The sequence below is a fragment of the Patella vulgata genome, chromosome 2, assembly GCF_932274485.2.
Source record: "Patella vulgata chromosome 2, xgPatVulg1.2, whole genome shotgun sequence".
In the NCBI taxonomy this organism is placed as follows: domain Eukaryota; kingdom Metazoa; phylum Mollusca; class Gastropoda; family Patellidae; genus Patella; species Patella vulgata.
In genome coordinates, this window is record NC_065880.2 from 16,071,920 (window position 1) to 16,092,065 (window position 20,146).

Below are 20,146 nucleotides of genomic sequence, written 5' to 3' on the forward strand. Positions count from 1 at the left end.
TTTGATTAGTAATAATTTAGGTTAAATCTTTCACACCAATTACATTTTATAAATCAATCAGATCATTTCGAGTTGTAATCTTAAATCTAATTATGTCAGCAAAAAAATGACTCACCTTTAGTTTTCTCTGAATAAAAAGAAAATAAAAAAAATCCCATTAGTAATAATTTAGGTTAAAGCTTTCACAACAATAATTGGATTTTATAAATCAACAAGCAGTTGCCATGCAAGATATGCCCGCATTTTGCAAGAGATGGACAGAGAAAAAGCTAAAAAAATGTGATTTTTCATATAATCAGGGGCCACAATCGCGGTTTTTACAGTCCGAAAAGCGACAATATCAAAAGAAACCAAAACTATATTTAAGTTTCATCAAAATTGGATAAAATTTGTGACTTCTCGAGAGTCCACAAGCTAAAAACGCAATTGTTCAGACAATCAGGAGCCATAATCCACGAAGATATGGTCTAGTATGCGACGAACCAAGGTCCTTAGGATATAAACATATATTTTAAGTTTCATCAAAATTGGAGAAAAATTGTGACCTGTAGAGGATCCACAACCTTAGTATTACATACTTCTACACTATTTGCGTACAAGGAGCAGCCATTTTATCGGGCAGTTTCTGAATGTCATGAAATTTGAACTCAGCTGCCATTAGGGTGTAACAGTGATATAATTTTTGAAATCGGATAAAATTATTTTAAATCAAAATTGTGACCTGTAGACTGTACAGTGTCCACAAACAAATGTGAACGGACAGATACGACGACAATATACGTCAATATGAAAATGTGGGCGTATCAAAATAATTTCAACATACAATGGACACAATCATAATTTTAATATTTTGTATAATACTTTTATAGAATTACAACTTATAAAACAAATACCTGTTATTCTAAAAAAAAAGAGGTGAGGTTATGAGTGAGAGTTAAAATCATTAATCATTAATTAGTAACATGATGTTATTAAAGCCATAGATTTCAAACAATATCAAATATTTCATGGCTTAATCCTCGTTAAAATTTGCTCAAATTTATCATTTAACAATTAATTCAGAAAATAAAAGATGGATAATCTTCTGATATAATTGGATTAAAAGGACACTGCAGAGAATGACAAACTGTAAAATTTGAATTCATCATATCTTTCTAAGTACTGAATGAAACTGATATTCCCATTATTAGTATTAGAAATTCAACTGTTACAATATTGTAGTTTGCAAGGGATTTAAATCCCTCAGCAGCTTTAAGAACTATAGTGTATTGTAAAGTACATATTATAACCACTTTGATATGGGTGCAATAGGATTAGGAAAGTATAGATTTGATTAAATTTGATGTGGTGCTATATTTGGAGAAATGGGTATCTTTCTACAATAAATGAGCCAATATGAATAATTACCATTAAATATGTGTACTTTAATGGTCGAGTGCGAGACATTAAGTAATATTGAAATTGCAAGAGTGCAATGTCTTGCACAAGACCAATAAACAACTTAAAATACAGACACTATCCAGCACGTGCATTTCAATGAAATATGTAATGCGGTTCCAATATTTCAACTGGTATAAATAATGTACGCTTGGCACATTGCCTGTAACATTATTTGAAATAATGGTACGCCAACATCAAAGGATGACGTCACATCTGCATTTTAAGAATAATTAATTCATACATCAAATTATACTAATTCAACACTTTATTATGACCTAAATCAAAGGCTTCTGGATCCTTTATATTTTTGAAGCAATGGTCACAGGCATAATTAATGGCTTAAAATCTACTGCACATTAAAAATTATTTATTGAATAACAATTACTGGTTTATTAACATGCAACGTTTTGACGATGATACTCTTGTCTTTATCATCAATTGATAAACCAGTAATTGTTATTCCATAAATAATTTTTAGTGTGTTACTACTGTTCAATTACTATAGAGTGCCACTCAAGGAAGTTATAATCTATTGGTTCAGTCTGGAAAATAATACTAAGTTAACCCAACATCATGTCTTAGTAACATGTGAGAAAAATAAATTAGTTTGCATTAATCAAAGTTATTTGAATGGTTATTTGTTAGAAGTGTGTAAAACTGTAGATATAATAAATTGTTACCTCTACTGATATATAAACTAATTCGTATTGTTTTACGCATTAATTTATCAGTTTCTAATCTAATTTGATCAAAGTCTATACTAGGTATAGAAGCTGTAGTATAAAAAAAAATAAAGTATTATCAACCATGACTAAAAACAAATATGGGTCACTATGTCTTTTTTTCTACTTCTAGTCTATTTCTTACAATGAACAGATCAAAAATACTTTTACCAAAATGTACTATATTGGTCCAATTTAAAGATACATTATGGGAGATTAGATAAAGAGCTGGCAGTTCTCACTATAATAGTTAAAAACTAGATAATGTAAAGGCAATTTGCTGAAAATTTCAGTTAAACTGATCCACTATGAACCGAGAATTAAGTAATTGAAATTTTGGCCTAGCCTCGATCAACATTACTAAAGTCAGTACGATAAAAACATAGTCTCGATTATCCATTTCATGATTAAATCATGAATGGAAGTTAAGCAGCAAATGGGATCATAATCCAATATATATCGCAGGCTAGCGATGACAGATAGCTCTTGCATAATGTATGTTTAAGGCTATTAACTTTAATTAAGCGCATTAGATATAGCTAAAGTCTAACTAAAAAAGCAAATATGATCAAATCTAATGTCATTGTCTAGATTTTCTTAAAATAAATGCAATACCGGGTGGTTTCTTTGTTACAGCTTTAGCATTTGTTACAGCTTTAGCAGAGTCATCTCCCTTTGGCAGTAATTTGGGGAAACTGACTGGTGGATTAACTGCCTTTACAGGTAAAGATTCTACAAAACATTGTACAAAACATTGTAAATTATAAAAAGTGATAGTATATTTTTTAAACAAAAGAAATGTTGGAAGTAGCGAGTCGAGTGGTACATGAAAGTTAACTTGCAACCAAAAAATCACTTGGCCTGAAGAAAACAAAACACGTTGGAATTTGATTTAATTTTGAAGAACAGTAGTTGGAAACACTGAGCCCAGTTCTCCTTCATAACAATGAACATGTGATCATAGAAAATATTAACTATTAGTCTAAAAAATAACTAGATGAAATCCTAATAATTTGTAATTTTACAGTAAGACTCAGTCGAGGAAATCATTAAAGCTAAATAGCATCGGTCTACATTCATAAAAACAGCACACATTTAGTTAAAATAATTCTCTGATTTTCACATAATCTTAAATTTTCCACAATCCTAAAAACAAGAATTATTGTTAAAGACTCAATAGCCTAAATTCTTTGTTGCTCATGTAAAACAATAAGAAATTATCAAATAAGAAAAAAAAATAATTTGTTGCATCTTAAGATGTAATTTGAAATCACATTAATGTAACCAAAACATTTAATACTTAAGTACATTTAAAAATAATATCTTCAAATTATGTTACAATATTTTTTCAAATATTTTCCAATATAATTCTTAAATCAAACTGAAATTATTGTGATTGTAGTATGAATAATACTATTTGTTATTCAAATTATTGGCCTTAGATAAAACTTGTTTTTTGCCAAGACATTTCTTCCTCATTCATATTTTAATACATAAATGTATTATCTTTGCCTTCACAAGATACAATATATTTAGCTTTTTAAATTTCCTATTATAAGGAAACATAATTATTACAGACGACAAACAAATATATATGGATAAAAATAACAATATGTACATTTATACAGAGCACAGTTCCATGCTAGTATGCATGCTAAAGGTGATATAATACTAGGTCAATAGATGAGTTTTTAGCAGTTTTTGAAGTTTTTAGGCTTGATGATAGTTTAATTTTCAGGGGTAACGACTGAAAATTAAACTGACGACCATAGATATCCAAATGATCTGAGTTAAATTTTAGAACTAGAAGAAAATATGGTGATGACATAGAACACTTGAATGCAGGGCATAACAACTTTAAATCTATTTTTGATTTAAAGGGTAGCCAATAAAGAGCTTTTTAAGAAGCTGATGATTCAAGCTGGAGTATTTTGAACAACCTGGGGCCTTATTCATGAAAAGTTAAATCAGAATATTTTAAGAATGTAGTCTTTTCATTGGTCAAGAGCTAATATTTGTGCTCTGATTTTAGTTCTCAGCCAAGGCACTATCATTTTACTTAAAATATTTAAATTTAAAGGCCCCAGGAAGTTTGTGGGTTATACCAAATGGATGACATACCAGCAGATTTTACAGATTACATACCAACAGAATTTTTACAGATGACACCGACAGAGTTTTGACAGATGGTTTTACGGATAACATACCAACCAACAGTCATGCACATCAAATATAATAATATTTCATGCAAATAAATATCTGACATGACAGCTCATATTGTTCTTTATAATTACCCTGTTTGACTATTACCGAAACACTAGTGATACCTTGGACAACAGTTTTAATAGCATCTAGATTACTGTCCACACAGACTACCTGACTATCACGTTTATATAGAGGTCTCATAATCTCACAACAAACAGAAACTGTCTCAACCTCTGTATATGTTTTAATATTATGGTTTACAAATGGTGCTTTAACAACTGGTACAATTTCTGTAACTAAATTTATGCAAACAAATGTAAATTTATCTAAATATTTTAGATAAATATTCATCCACAAACATTATCAAAAGATGGGGCAACTTCTTATTGAAAGGAATTGTCCCCGATTCCATTTGCATACATTGCTTATGATTGATACGGGGGGTTGGATGGCCGAATGGTCTGTCATTGAGTCAATTGGCCTTGTTTCGTTTCCCTGGTTGGATATGACAAGGAGTAGGGTTTTCTCTGGGTCCTCCGATTTCCTCCCACTGCTAAAGACCTCTATGCGCACGCGAATTATTGAAATGAAATCGAAAAATGTGTTAGTCCCAAAATGACCTAGTTGTGTCAAATGGACGTTACACTCCATCTCTCTCTTTTATGATTGATACATTGTGTAACTTAATAAACACTGTTATTGGGGTAATCTTTTTAACTTATGTAAGTGTATAGACCTGTTTCATCCACACACAAATGTAGCACAGAGTCTCAAGATTTTACATTGACCACACCTGAAAAATGGTCATTTGTAGTCCTTCGTAAAAGAATTCATACATATTTGGATCATAGTTTAATTCTAACACATTCTAGTCTGATTTATAAAAATATATAAGGATTGTCACCTTTAATACAGAATAAATTCTTGAGTTAATTTACATTAAACTAAATGGTAAAAAGGAAATTCTTGCTAGTAATTGCAGGTGGCTTGGAGGATAAATTCCAGCACTTTTTTTTTAAAGAAAATTTTATTTCTTAAAAAAAGATAATGTAATTTTACCTTTCTCTTCATGTGTGTCTTTTCCAAACACTTCTTCAACGGTTTCCTCAGTCGGTTCATCAGAACGTGAAACTGGAGTTGGATTATTTCTCAAGTTTATAGTTGCACGAGCTGACAGTGGATTGTATTTCATTACTATAGAAATAAAAAACAATAATTTTTGCAATTTGAAGTTGAAATATGCATGTGCACAATGTAATTATATAAATCAAATTACAATTTGACAATAATTTTAATTTTCTCAGATCCAACACATCTTAGCAGGTATTAGATAACATTCTCCATACTAACTGAATTATAGTTAGAGAATATTATCTTACTTTGTTAAACATACATTATGCAAGAGCTAAATCTGCCTGTGGAGGTCTTTCTTTAGGCCTGAAATGTTTTCTAAAGTATTAATTAGACATTAATTAACTGATCCAGGCCTTAATCAACTCTCGATGGCATCAGATTTCTCCGATATTAAATAGATTAGAATGGTTCAGCGATACTTTGATTTAATCAAATATGGAGGACCGAGACTTAGCTTCGATCAACCAGTACGGTGATTGAAATTATTGCACACGTCTGTCAAACCTTCAAAGGCTAATATCTTCGCTTGCAATAGAGTAATTTGAATGAAATTTTCAAATTATTCATTTTACATCATCTACTTTCGAACTATTATAGCAAGAATGGCTAGTTCTTTATCTAAATCTTACATAATGTTTCTTTAAGTCTCTATGCTAAACTCTACTGGTAATTTGCTTTCATGTTTGCTGTTATATTCATCAAATTCAATTAAAAAACAAAACAACATAATCTGCCAAATCTATGTGTATTTCACGAAATAAGGTAAAACAGTTGCCATATATAACTGCATGGCAAAATTCTGACAATCACACTCAAGTAAGCTATACCACAGAAAATAGTTTTCATACGGTACACCACAAATGTTATCAAATATATGTTTAAATTAGAAGAAATATGAAAAATCTAATAGTTTAATACTTACATCTACATGTGTGTTTATTTGGATCATAAAGTGGAGTTGAATAAGCTTTACGGGATCGTTTCTCATTTTTATTTGCTGCTTCAATTCTATCTTTCCTGTCTAAAGCCTGTAGAGAAATTATTTTTTTATTTTTTTTTTTAAGATTATTTATCAAATTTTATAACAGGTTCTGTCTTGTTCAAATAAAATATTATGCTTCGTTAAATTGTTCACCATCCTAATTTGCGAACATTGATCATAAATTAACATTCAGATTGGAATTCTCCCTTAAATGATAATAGTAATTAATTAATGTAGACAACTGAAGATTTACTTAATCTTGTGATAATATTATTCTAATTATTGTTTTTATCACTGAATCATTATCTTTATACTTGTTAAACAATGATTAATCTAAAGCGTCACATACAATTGAAAATCTACTGCAAACAGCAGTGTAGCCAGTTGAGTTCATAATTAGTTTAAGCAGGTCATCACCTTCCTCTTCCCAAAAACAGGGGCCTGTTTCACGAAATTTTAACTAAGATAAAATCAAAATTTTAGTAATTTAATTGGATAACATTAGATTGATTTTAGTGCTTAGCCAATTAAAATTAAAGTATTTTATCTTTAGTTAAGATTTCGAGAAACAGTGCCCAGGAATGTGACACCCTAAAACATGATCTTTGGAGTGCACAGGATTAAGTTTGAAGATTTAGCCCCCTCCCTAAAATAGACCTGGCTACACAACTGACAGCAACAGTTATATATTTTCATACTCAACAAGTTGTAAAAGCATGCTCATGCTACATGTAACAAAGATTCAAATTGAGTTATCATAAATAAGCCCTACTCAACTTAATATACTGGTAGGAAAAGAATAAAATGATAGGTTGCCAGGCAACCAAACATAAACCCAACAGAAACCATGTCGTCACAAATTGTTTGTACCTTGAGAATTTGGTGGAACATTCATTTCGCATTCTAAAGATTCTCTCTCATAACCATTTGAAAACCAAGTTTTACAAAAAAAAATAATCTTAGAAACTGTGTCATTTACATACTATTGTCCTGTTAGCAAATCTATATTATAAGCTAGATTATTTGTAAATATTATTTGTCATATTGTTATAAATATATGTACATGTTTATATTGTATGCTGTCCTAAATGGATGTTTCGATACAATAAAATCTTATCTGATCATATCTTATCTTACAGAATATTTCCATACTTCAATAACTAGACAGTAAAAGCTGAGAAGGCTTGTAAGGCAAACGCAACAACAACAATAATATACAACTACATTATAGGCATATAATAAAAAAAAAAATGACCAAAAAAACACAAACAATTTCTACTAAGCTAATTGCTTTCTGTAATAACTAAGAAAAAAAAAATATAAAAATAGTATATGAACAATAAAGAAAGTGACAATATGAATGGATGGGATAATTGTCTACCGTTTGTCTGTAGTATTTTAAACGAGGATTAATTTGATTATGGTACTGATGTCGTCTGTCTTCAACTATATCCTTGTATTTAGTCATGTGATTATGATATCTTTCACATTCACCAGTACATTGATGATGTAATTTCGTCTTTCTTCCCTGATAACAAATATTATTATGATTTAAAAAAAACAAACTCTTAAAGTAAAATTTGGACTTTAGTGGAAGTGGACCTTAACCGCCTTGTATACTACTGCTATATTAGTAAGTGCAGGAGGACCGCACTACACGCATAACAAAAATCTACAAGAAAAACCTGCGGACAAGACAGAAAATAGACATTGCACCAAATAAACAAATATCAACTCAAGTGAATGGATCCGGGGGCCAGCCGTAAGCGTCCACTGTGCTGTACAGTAACGGGCCTGTAGTGACAAAGACATCACTCAAATTTGAAAACAAGTTATGTCTATTCCCAAGAGTATTTGAAGCCATAATTATAATATTACTTAAAATATGATAGGTGGGTCTCACATTAATTTTAATAATATTTTTAACCTCCAGTACCATTGAGACCCAAATGTTTTTTTTAATAATCATGGAATCTCCTCTCTACATTTACCGGTACAAGGTACTTTTAGTTTAAGATAAAACTAAAAAGCCAACAGTGAGGCTGATGTCCCCCGCTGCAATCCCAAAATAAATTGAGATGACACCTATTAATGAATTACACATTATCTTTTTGAAAAGTATCGAGCAATCAAACTGATTATCTATTCTTTGTCTAAGCAGAAAATGTTCAAGATCGAACTCAGTCAAGGTTTTGAAGTACCTGGTAGTGAAACTCTACACAAAGTTTCATCACTCTCCATAAGTTAGAATCAAAGTTATCTTGTTCCAAAGCATCGACATATGAAATTGCTTAGCTCTACACAAAGTTTAAACATTTATACCTCAATTAAAAGCAGAGTTGTTATGTTCCAAAGTTTTGAGCAATCAAATTGCTTATCACTACTTAGAATAAGCAGAAATTCTCATCATCGAACTTAGTCAAGGTATTGATATAATGAATCTATACTCTGAGTTTCATCACTATCACCCTATTATAGCCAAAGTTATCATGTTCCCAAGTCTCACCCAATCAAATTGCTTATCTCTGCTTAGTATTAGTGGAAAATGCTCATGTTCGAACTTAGTCAAGGCATTCACCTGATAGATACCTACATCAAGTTTGAACATTCAGTGTGACGGACAGTGTGACGATAGATGGACAAATCCATTTTAATAGTCCCCTGCTTTCTTAGAAACGCATGGGACAATAAACAAACCAATCACTGATAAGTTTCAGAGAATGCTTGCCAGTTCAAATAAAATCTATGCAAAGCATTGAAAGGACAGAAAGTAAAAGACTTACAATCAACAACATCCTGATAATTTTAGTAAGAAGAAATAAAAAGTTATAATTGTAGAAAACTGATCATAATATGTAATAATCACACATTCCAATACCGGAAAATGACCAGATAATCTGCTGTCTTCTGTAGCATCAAATTCTTAATTAAAGATGCATTATGTAAGAGCTAAATCTGCAAAATGCAAATCTTTCTTTTGGCCTCATATGTTATCTAAATTATTAGACATTTATTTATTCACATGACAAGTCCAGACCATCGGATGGTGGTGATTTTCGACGGATTGAATCACGATCGCCATTTAATAATCTAATTTAAAAAATGGATACTCGAGATTCTGTAGCAATGAAAATCGAGACTATGTTATTCTTTAGTCATAATTTCGCTCTAAATAAAGTAATTTGACTGAAATTTTCAATATATTCCTTAATGATTGTTTTCCTTTCACTAAACATTTTCCTATTCGTGTAAAATTCTAGTTTCTCAGTCTCACCTTGTTAAAAGAAGGAAGTTTTAAATTATCATTATTAAAACTAAACAGGTTTTCATTGTTGTAATTCATAAAGAAAAGTAGAAAATCACCTCAGTTACTGTAATATGTTTCTCTACATATGGCGGATTGTTGACAAAGCTTAAATATGGTTTACCTTCTTCATACTGAAATAAACAGAAATGTAAAAATATATTTACATTGGGGGAATAATAGTCTAAGAGGTTACATTTAAAATCAGGTGTAAAATGCTGTACTCTAAGATATGCTACATGGTTTATTCCAAATATACCAATCATATTTTCAATCTTTCCGTTAAACATGGCTTATCATGAAGCCATACAATATGACACAAGTACGGAATAGAAGTACCAACCAAAGATAATATACATTACAATTTTAGTTGCAATTGCTAAAATGTCAGCAACTATTGAAGTTGGGCTAGACATGCACAAAAAATACATACATGCACCATTAAAATGACAGAGGAGCCACGATGGCTCAGTGAGTAAGATGTTAGTGCACCAACCAGCAGGCCCTGCATTCGATCCATGTGTTTCCCGAGAAAGTTTATCAGGAATTTTTTTTTTTTTGGGGGGGGGGGGGGTCTCTCTCTTTTACAAGAGGGCAATGTAGAAAAGTTCAGGTGGGATGAAAAACCAAGGTCCCGTCTACACTTTGGCATGCACTTCAAAGATTCCTTGGCAGTTGTAATTCGATATATGAGTAGACCGTAGTGCCGCTGTCTGGGCAAAATTTCCCTCCTAGTACTCAGTATGACGTATGCCTGTCTTCATTAGCCTATCGGAGGAAAATATTAGGAGGATGTTAAACCCCATTTTATTTCATTTCTTAAAACCACAGAAAAAAAAATCTGTGCCAGACAAAAAGACAATTGAATTTGACCATATTAATAATACGTAGATGAATTAAGAATTATAATGATATAATAAAGATATGCCTTAAAGCGTTATATAAGCTTTAAATAAATAAAAAGTTAATATTAATCGAATTTGAGTGTAGATCATGAACAGAAAGGATAAAGTCATAAAATTTAAGCCTACACATCATAAAACTATCATTTGTACAGTAGTATACTATTTTACTTAATATGTAAATCTTTTGTGTTATTGTCAATATGTACATTGTTATTTATTATAGTCACAACCATTTAAAGAATATAAATATACACTAAATACTGGTGCCAAAGCCCACATGCACACTATAATAATGTTGTCAAAGAAAATGGGGTAACATGAAACTGTTTGTCTACAGTATTAAGTGAAAGAACAAATCAGTGAAGAGTGAAGTAAAAAGCTATTCAAGATTATCTATTATTATAATAATAGTCATAACAATACCCTTAGTATGTCCACATTATTAATCCTACAAATCTGTTAACAATCATACATTCTATAATAATGACTTTGAAATGGTTGATAGAGCTTTCACATAAGAAAATATAATCTGTACAGTGTCTAGTGATTTCAGTGGTGTAGCTGAAAAATGAATATAAGACTAAGAGACCAAAAAAACTGCAGCATTCAAAACAAGACAACATGCCAACCTGTCCATAGATTTCCTCCCCTATTACATGGCCCCCAACCACTTGTATTGTCAAATGCAAATTCTACATTCTACTTAAAGATACATTATGGGAGATTAGAAAAAGAGCTGGCAGTTCTCACTATAATAGTTAAAAACCAGATAATGTTAAGGGCATTTCCTGAAAATTTCAGTCAAATTGATCCAATCTGAACTGAGAATTTGGCGACTGAATTTTCGGCCTAGCCTCGATCATCATTACTAAAGTCGGTATGATAAAAAACATAGTCTCGATTATCCATTTCACGATTAAATCATGAATGAAAGTTGACTAGCAAATCGGATCCTATCGCAGGCTAGCGATGACATCTAGAGTTGATTATGGTCTGGATAAGTTAATTAATGTCTAATCAATAATATAGACATTTCAGCCTAGAGAAAGACTTGAAATAGGCAAATTTGGCTCTTGCATACTGTATGTTTAATCTTTGCCTCAAATATAAAATGAAAGTATAATTGCCCTGAAACCATTTTATTTTTTTGCCTATTAAGTTCATGTTCTGGTCAATTATTATCACATCAACAGACTACTAATGAACTAGTAATCTATTTTTGTTGAGTAGAACATTGTACATTATCATTATTTACGACACTCATTACACAATATTCAATAACAGAAGTTGAAACAGTGAAAAATAATCTTATAATAGACTTGAAGATCAAAGTAGAATATCCAAATGCTAGTGATTCTAATGAATGAATTAAAAAATATTCTTCGAGTTCTAAAAGGTTAGGAAATGGCTCAAAATCCAAATCCTTCAGAAGAAAAGACTTCAAGTAAGAAAACATGGCCTATGTCTTATGATTATTCTCCCCTTTCAGTATCAGGGTAGATTTAAATATCTTTAAAGATACATTCCCACAAAAGTATTTATAGGGTATCTATTTCAAATAAAAGTATGACATATGGAAAGTAGAGACACTCAATCTTACTAGAAAAATACAAGATTCCCTGAAAAAATAAAAACAACCTTGGGTGCCCACAGGACAAAAATATAAGAGTGTCATGAAGTGGCAGGCTGTTTGCTCGAGTGACGTTAGAACATAGAGAGATTTAAGCGTCCAGCAGATTATGTGACTGAATGGCAGAAAAAGAAGTTGGCAGAGGATAATTCAAGAATTTATGTTAAATGGACAGCGACTAGCAACAAATACAAGCTGACAATGAGTTCTTCCTCAATCAAGTCATGTGACAAACTAGCATGGGATTGTTTTCATCCGATTATAATGTTAGATAAATTAATTTGAATATGTTTTTACTCTAAATATATCATCAAATCACACGTTTGTACACGGGAAGACATCTTTAAAGCCACAAAGTGAATATAGCTGCACTATTTCACTCACACCTTACATCTGATTATGCAAGAGGCATGGTATACTTACTCTCCCTAGAACACTGGATACCATTTTTCTTGGAACAATATTTGCCAAGTTCACAAAGATAGCAGAATGTAACACAGATTTGCTTAGAATATTTAGACAGATTAGAAAGCAAGTTTATTTGATTCAAGATGACACCTACATTATCAATAGTCTCTTCTTTATTGTCATCATTACATTCCAACATTTCTAGTGATTTCTTAAACTTGGTATCCAAGATAGGAGTTGTGTTACTCCTGGGAAAGTCCATCATGGTTGTCATATGTTTTCCTTCTAAACTAAAGTCGATCAAAGTTTTAGATCTGGGAGTTGCTTGGGGTGTAGTAGGTTTTGCATATAAATGTCCCATAAATGGCTTCTTCTTTATCATAGTGGATTCCCGTTCCATCCCATTCATCTTGTTGGAATTTATTAAATATATAAATATAATCCAAAAATAACTTCAATTTTGCACAAAGCTCCTCAGCTTTTTCCTTCAAAAACTTTTATCATTCACGTTGTGATAAACAAATCGTATTATTATTGTAACCATGTCATCCATGTGATACAAGAATAAAAAATCCAAAATCATTATGTACAGTAGCTATCATATGGCAAACATTCATATCCACAGTTAATTGTTTAAAAAAATTACTTTGTAACTTAATTCAGATTAAAAGTTTCTATTTTCCAAATCAGAAATTATAACCAATTATATCCACTTTGAAGCTCAAAAACTATGGAACAATATTTACTTCTTTTTGTCCACCTTACAATACACAAATTCTTTGGTTGATCAAGATCTGCTTGTCGATGGTGCAAAGAAAATCCAAATCAATGGCAGATGTTCTATTGTCACATGATAATGAACAAATGGATAAAAATCCCCCTTAATTAAAACTAATATGTGCAATAAAACTATCAACTCCATATAATTCAAGAGCAACTTACACAACAAAGAAAGTACTTTCACTGTAGTGATGTTGACATTTTCAGGTGTCACTCACGATTTAAATCCTGGCAACTTATAAGACTGTCTATTTTCGAAGTGTCAATATCATTCTAAACAGTGTGTTGAGTATGTCTATAAATCTTATCAACTCTGTGTGGGACGTCATAAAAAAAATATCTTCATACCTATACAAATATTGAAGCTTTCTGTTTTAGAGACAGATTACCCCATTGGCCATCCGAGAAGTGAAATTCTTTTACATTAACATTTTTCTGGTAATCATAGTCATATGACATTTAACTGTTTAATATATATTTCTACAGGGCAACTTGTAAGTTGCTAATCAATGGAGTGATTTTTTTTAAACCTTATTTGAATTGCAGTACTTGTAAAATGATATGGGGTTTAATATCCTACTCTTCTACACCAACTGGCCTAATGGAGACGGATATTCTCCATGCATTGTCCTATGAGGGAAATTTTTTCTGGACAGTGGCGTTTCCGACCACCCTTATTCAAATACATGGGACATCAATTTTGCGTCCCATCCAAATGACTAGGTGCTTTTAATTGCTAGACCACCCCTTCTGCACCTCTGACTAAGGGAAACCAGTCTGGAAAATTGTATTCATACAAACATACATGTAGTAAGTTATTGAGATTGCTTATCAATTGAGCAAAAATACTTTTTTGATAATTAACACTGTGGTTAAAAAATTTCAAAACACTACTGACATCCATTGAGATAGTCATCTTGAATTTCATGTGATTCTTCTAGATTTGATACTCCATACTGATCAGTTTGTATTTCAAGCATTATTATACAGGTTACAGGTATAATTTTGGAAATTCATTAGACATGATTGGTATTATAAGTTTCAATTAAAGATACATTATGGAAGATCAGATAAAGAGCTGGTACATGTAGTTCTCACTATAATAGCTAAAAACTAGATAATGTAAAGGGAATTTGCTGAAAATTTCAGTCAAACTGATCCACCCTGAACCAAGTATTTAGCGATTGAATTTTGGGCCTAGCCTTGATCATCATTACTAAAGTCGGTATGATAAAAAAAACATAGTATCAATTATCCATTTTTTGATTTAATCAGAAGCAGGATACCGGCTTCTAATTCAGTAAATATCGCAAGTTAGCGATGCCATCGAGAGTTGATTATGGTCTGGATAAGTTAATTAAAGTCTAATTAATAATTTAGATAATATTTCAGGCCTAAAGAAAGACTTGCCATTGACAGATTTAGCTCTTGCATAATGTATGTTTAATATTCAAGAATAGAAAAAAGAATAAGAACTTTCAAAATATAGAATACCAATATTACCTTTTTCATAGGCACCCAAGATTTCAAAGTATCTATCCAGACTAAGTTGTTTCGTTCAGTAGTTGGATGTTCTGCGTCGGGATATTGCGCTGATCGTGATACTGCTGGTAATGACCGTGGTAGTTTGTTGTGATCATGATGAACTATTGGCGATATACATCCATCAAAAGTAGGATAAAATCGAGCTGGTATGGTTAAATGAGATCTTGATGGTAATTGTGGACTAGCAACAGTTCCTCCCTGTAATAAATTATTACCTAATTATTATTCTGCTGGCAAACTTTAACAACATCTTACTACTGAGTGCATTAATTCAATTGACACTATACATCTATTTCTTTATTATAAAGTATAGGAATTCTTCTGCCAGTGGCAATCATTATTATTCTTGGTTGGTTTACTATTACATTGAAATTACACATTGATCCTGTGGATGCTAATCAACCAGAAATAATCCATACAACAGACCCTACATAATCACAGTACAATCTTACAAATACTATGACATAAAAATAAAATTTATACAGAAGCATAGTTATGCTGAAAATAAGTTCCACATTCCCTGGTTGTACGTGACAAGGAGTAAGGTCGCCTGTCCAACCTTGTGGGTTTTCTCTGGGTCCTCCGGTTTCCCCCCACTGCTAAAGACCCCTACGCGCAAGCAAATTATTGCAATAAATTTGAATCATGTGTTAGTCCCGAAATGACCTAGTTTGTGTCAAATGGACGTTAAACCCCATTTCTCTCTCTCCACTTGGTATAGTGAAAAATACTTTACTTTTCTTGTGATGGTAGCTCCAAGTTTATGACTATGTTTTCAGAATACAGAAAATATTCACTGACATGGCTTATACGCACCAAGTTCCTACCACCACCCTCCCACTACACCAGAATCAGACCTAGCAATGCCCTTGGAATATCAATGAAAATAAATAAACATTTATGACTTTCTGATCAAATATTTTATTTAAAATGGCAGATCTCGTTGAATATGGTAAAACTAAAACATAAGTGTCGATTTGAACCAATCTGATTAAAATACAGATCTAAATTTTGTTTCTTTTGTCTTATACTTTCGATGGCCTACACTACATGAAGATCTGACTAGTTGTTTTGGGGGGTCACGTCAAAGGTCATACAAACAGCTTTTGACCCTATGACGTCAGACATTTGATTAACCAATCAGTATTGATGTTTCTAGTGGATTACCCATAGTTCCGTGCACTTCAAGACAAAAGCTCGCCGTAACAGACTGTTTCATTGGCTAATCCCTCACATCATCCAGAACATGTCAATGATAACAACTCTTCCAGATCCTAGTGTAGTAAAGACAAGTAAAACGAAATTTTGAACAATAAAAAACGAAACGAAATAGGATCTGTGTTTTATTTAGATTGGATTTGAACAAATAAGATTGTGTAGATTTGTTCAGAATCAGGAATGCCAAACAATATCTCTTTGAGCAAAGTGTAAACTTCATATTTCAATCTACATGCTATTTCAGATATTTAGGACCTGGTCACTTTGTTACTGAATTCAGTGAAGGCTGAAATCAGTAACAAATCAGATACGAATTGGATTAGTACTTTTAACAGAAAAACCTTTATAACTGTAGGTCTTGATCAGATGAATTAATGTTATTTCAACCATTTTATTTTCAATATCACAAATAACTGAATTGGAAAAATAGAGGTGAAACGGCAACGCTCCTCAACAACGAGACAATAATAACAAATGATTTGGTAGGTGATTCATGCATAAAAAATGTGCTATCAAGGTGCAAAACATAAGTACATGCAATTATTTTGAACACATGGCTTACCCTATTTCTAGGCGAAGACTGAAACTGATACAAAAAATTGACAATAAGATGTAGACCTGTTAAAAAATACCAAACACATAGAGGTTTGCGATTGCTATCTAAAGCAGGAAGGCACCCAAAAGAAAATTTGGTTATATTGGTTTTATTGGTCAGTTTAGTGCTACATCATACATGTATGGCGATGTAGCCAGCCCCATTCCCTTAAGCTTAAATTATTCTAAACAGAATATTATAGGCGAATGTGATATTAAATATTGTAGGTACATGTAATTGGTTGTTTTCAGTAATTATTTATGACAAGTGCTGTATTATCCAGGGGTGGGGCAGAGAATGCGCCAAAATTCTGTTAGGACCCTAAGAACATTTGGCATTTTTTAGCACATTTTGCTCTAAAATTGTTTAAATTCTATTTCCCATTGACAAGTCATATTTCTTGCCTTCATTATCTTAACTTATCTTATCTTAACCCTTGGAAAGCTTAATAACGATACAGATAACTATCATTCTTTGGTAAATAAAATTTAGGGACTTTCAGCACCACAGTTAATAAATAAAAGCCTGCTGAAAACAGTGCTTCTAATTCTACTAAGTTCAAAATCAACAAAACATTTCAAGGTTTATTGACTAAGCTTATAGAATGATCAATAATGGTGCCTATGCAAGTGACTCCAAAAACGCATAATAGCTGTCAATTGATCCCACCCCACCTGTTTATGTAAAATAAATTGCATTTTTTCACAAAAACACGGAATTATTTCATATCCACATATTTTTGTGGAGGAATTGGTCTTGTAAGAAAGTACAATGATCATAGAGAACAATCATGTAAAAATGTGTTGGCTGAATGATGTTTGTATTGGAGAAAATTATACAGATTGTCTATGTTTTTCTTACCATACCTTTAGTATTTCTACTGAGTGATTACGAAACGTTTTCAGACAAGTTATTTGAACCTGAATTTAAATCACTTGTGAATATGTACGTAATTTTAGCTTCCGCCTAATTTTATTTTTTAAAAGTAGTTTCCACTCAGTAAACAAGTGCATGTGGTTCAAACACATATCTCACAACATAGACTGATTTTTCAAATGAAATGAAAATGGCTAATAAAGACAAGCATGATTATTAGAAATTTGTCTGAATTCCAACTGTCAAGGGTTCTTTGTGCATGCTAAACCAACATGTAGGCCTGCATATAGGACCCCTTCTCTATGTTCTATTCGTACAACTAGACATTGTTCTTTGTAAGCACCACTGTACAACTGAAAACGGAAGACCATGCCAGAAAATTCTGAGAAACCTTCTCCACCAACAACCAGGAGCAAATCCAAGAAGACTACTTTTTTGAAGACTGTTCCTTTAGTTTAAATCACAATGATGGAAAACATACATAGGCTTATATTTGTGACCAAGAAATATTTCTCTTTTTAAAAAAAAATATGAAATAGATATAGATCTACACTATTCTGTTATTTTCCTTTTGCCAAGTTTTGGCTGGCATTTGTGTTTCTGTCTTTCACACCACCCCACTGTAGGCTTACCTTACTTTACTCATTTTAATACTTACATACGTCAAAGGAGACGAACTGTTTTCAATGTAATAATCTCGTAAATATTCAAAGTATGTATTATGTTGTGTGGTCTCCCTATTCTTTTCTTCGAATTCTGATAAAACATCATTTTTGCCAGAAAGATTCTGAGAAGGTCGAGGATAGAAAAACTGTGGCGAAAATGTTTTGGGATGTTTACCAAAGTCGGCGCTTGGAAGTCTGAATGGTGTATAAAAGTAATCATCTGCTAGCCATTCGGAATCATAAGACACTTCACATAATGTTGGTATTTGAGCCATTTAATTTGGTCTACCATTATCAGGAACTCTCATACGAAACCACCGTTACAGAAGCACTCATTTTGTCAGACTGACACACACAAATATTCGGCCTCGGATCAATCCCACTCGTGCGTGACGTTGTGGTTTCTAGATACCCCACACGATTGGAGGTTAACATTCACCGTTATAAAATCGGCGGTCTCGATCACTTTACTTTTTCGTAGCATGCATACTACACATACGTATAATCCTAACATTATGTATTGTTCTTTATTAGTAACATTAATCTTGAATGATATGGATTAAGATAAGACCTTTCGATCATATCCTCTACTATCAGAATGAACCGTTTGCTATCAGTAAGTAATCCAAACATTGTAATCTCAATCATTTTTGACTCTCTGTGACTGTAGGCCTAGATGAAACTTAACCTACAATTGATGCAACATTTATCTTCTGAATAGGGGTTTGGTTCAGATTAATTTTATGCCTGAATGTAAGAGAGTTATAGGCTAGCTTAGTCATGATATGCCAGCAGAGTAGACCCACATTCTGTTTAGAAAAAGATATTGCCGAAATACCTTTCATCGGCAAAACTGTAGGAACAGCGGGGCATTATTTACACCCATTGCCCCGCCGTTCCGGTGCCCCTGATCGTAGTGTCAATGACCTCTGTGTTAACACGTACGGCCATTAAAAATTAAAAAGGGAACACAGAGCGTTCCTTATATATAAGCCTATGACATGGAATTATGAAGCCGAGTGTTCAGTGTGAATTATAGTAGGCCCTAAACACAGACTGTTCGATTGTGAACACATTCAAGTTTAAATATTTAAAAATACATTATGCAAGAGTTAAATTTGTGACGTCTAAATTGCAGATCGTTCTTTTGGCATGAAATGTTATCTTAATTATAATTAGGCATTAATTAACATATCCAGACCATAATCAACTCATGGCATCGCTAGCCTGCGATCTTTAGTGGATTGTGAGCCAATTTACTGCATAACTTTCCTTCACGATTTAACGATTAAGTGGATAATCGAGACTATGCTGTTTATCGTACTGACTTTAGTAATGATGATCAAGGCTAGGCGGAAATTCAATCGCTTTGTTCTCGGTTCATAGTGGATCAATTTGAATGAAATTTTTTAGCAAATTGCCTTTACATTACCTAGTTTTTAACTATTATAGTGAGAATTAACTGCCAACTCGTTATCGAATCTCCCATAATGTATCTTTAAGTATTACAGAACACGTACATATGACGATGACGTCGTTTGAGATGTTTTTAAAAGGCCCTATCCATGAACACCTTGCGTCATCCAACATTCACCGTCAAATTTTCTAATTAAAAGCTAAGTTGTTCGTAGAAAATTATTAAAACTGTCAGCTTGCATTTAAAGGCCATATTTTCGAAAAGTGTCTAAAAAAATTTGTGATTAGGTCTAATCAGTAACAAGCTAATTAGATATTAGT

The 20,146-nt window shown here is 32.2% G+C and overlaps 1 protein-coding gene across 4 annotated transcripts; it reads right to left on the reverse strand.

Moving 5' to 3' along the window:
* Positions 1-13: 13 nt before the first annotated feature.
* On the reverse strand, positions 14-18,771 carry LOC126810842 (uncharacterized). Of its 4 annotated transcripts, XM_056098777.1 has the most exons (9): positions 18,403-18,768; positions 16,836-16,859; positions 15,014-15,253; positions 9,847-9,921; positions 7,865-8,011; positions 6,424-6,529; positions 5,427-5,561; positions 2,778-2,894; positions 14-127 (listed from the first exon to the last, which is right to left on the reverse strand). In XM_056098777.1, exons 1-9 carry the CDS (start codon positions 18,682-18,684, stop codon positions 96-98), a joined length of 1,158 nt encoding a protein of 385 aa, XP_055954752.1. In that variant the 5' UTR covers positions 18,685-18,768; the 3' UTR covers positions 14-95. The 4 variants fall into 4 exon arrangements, with proteins under 4 accessions (XP_055954752.1, XP_050392106.2, XP_050392108.2 ...); XM_050536149.2 differs by lacking the exons at positions 14-127; positions 2,778-2,894 and adding an exon at positions 3,811-4,663 and having other exon boundaries at positions 18,403-18,771; XM_050536151.2 differs by lacking the exons at positions 14-127; positions 2,778-2,894; positions 7,865-8,011 and adding an exon at positions 3,811-4,663 and having other exon boundaries at positions 18,403-18,770.
* Positions 18,772-20,146: the final 1,375 nt, after the last annotated feature.

Bases quoted from the DNA above. Each gene is read 5' to 3' on its own strand.
- LOC126810842 (XM_050536149.2), bottom strand. From the start codon at position 18,684: ATGGCTCAAATACCAACATTATGTGAAGTGTCTTATGATTCCGAATGG. The intron at 5,562-6,423 runs GTAAGTATTAAA...TTATTTCTATAG, and splicing joins AAATAAACACACATGTAGAT to TAATGAAATACAATCCACTG. The intron at 4,664-5,426 runs GTAAAATTACAT...GCATAAATTTAG, and splicing joins AGACACACATGAAGAGAAAG to TTACAGAAATTGTACCAGTT.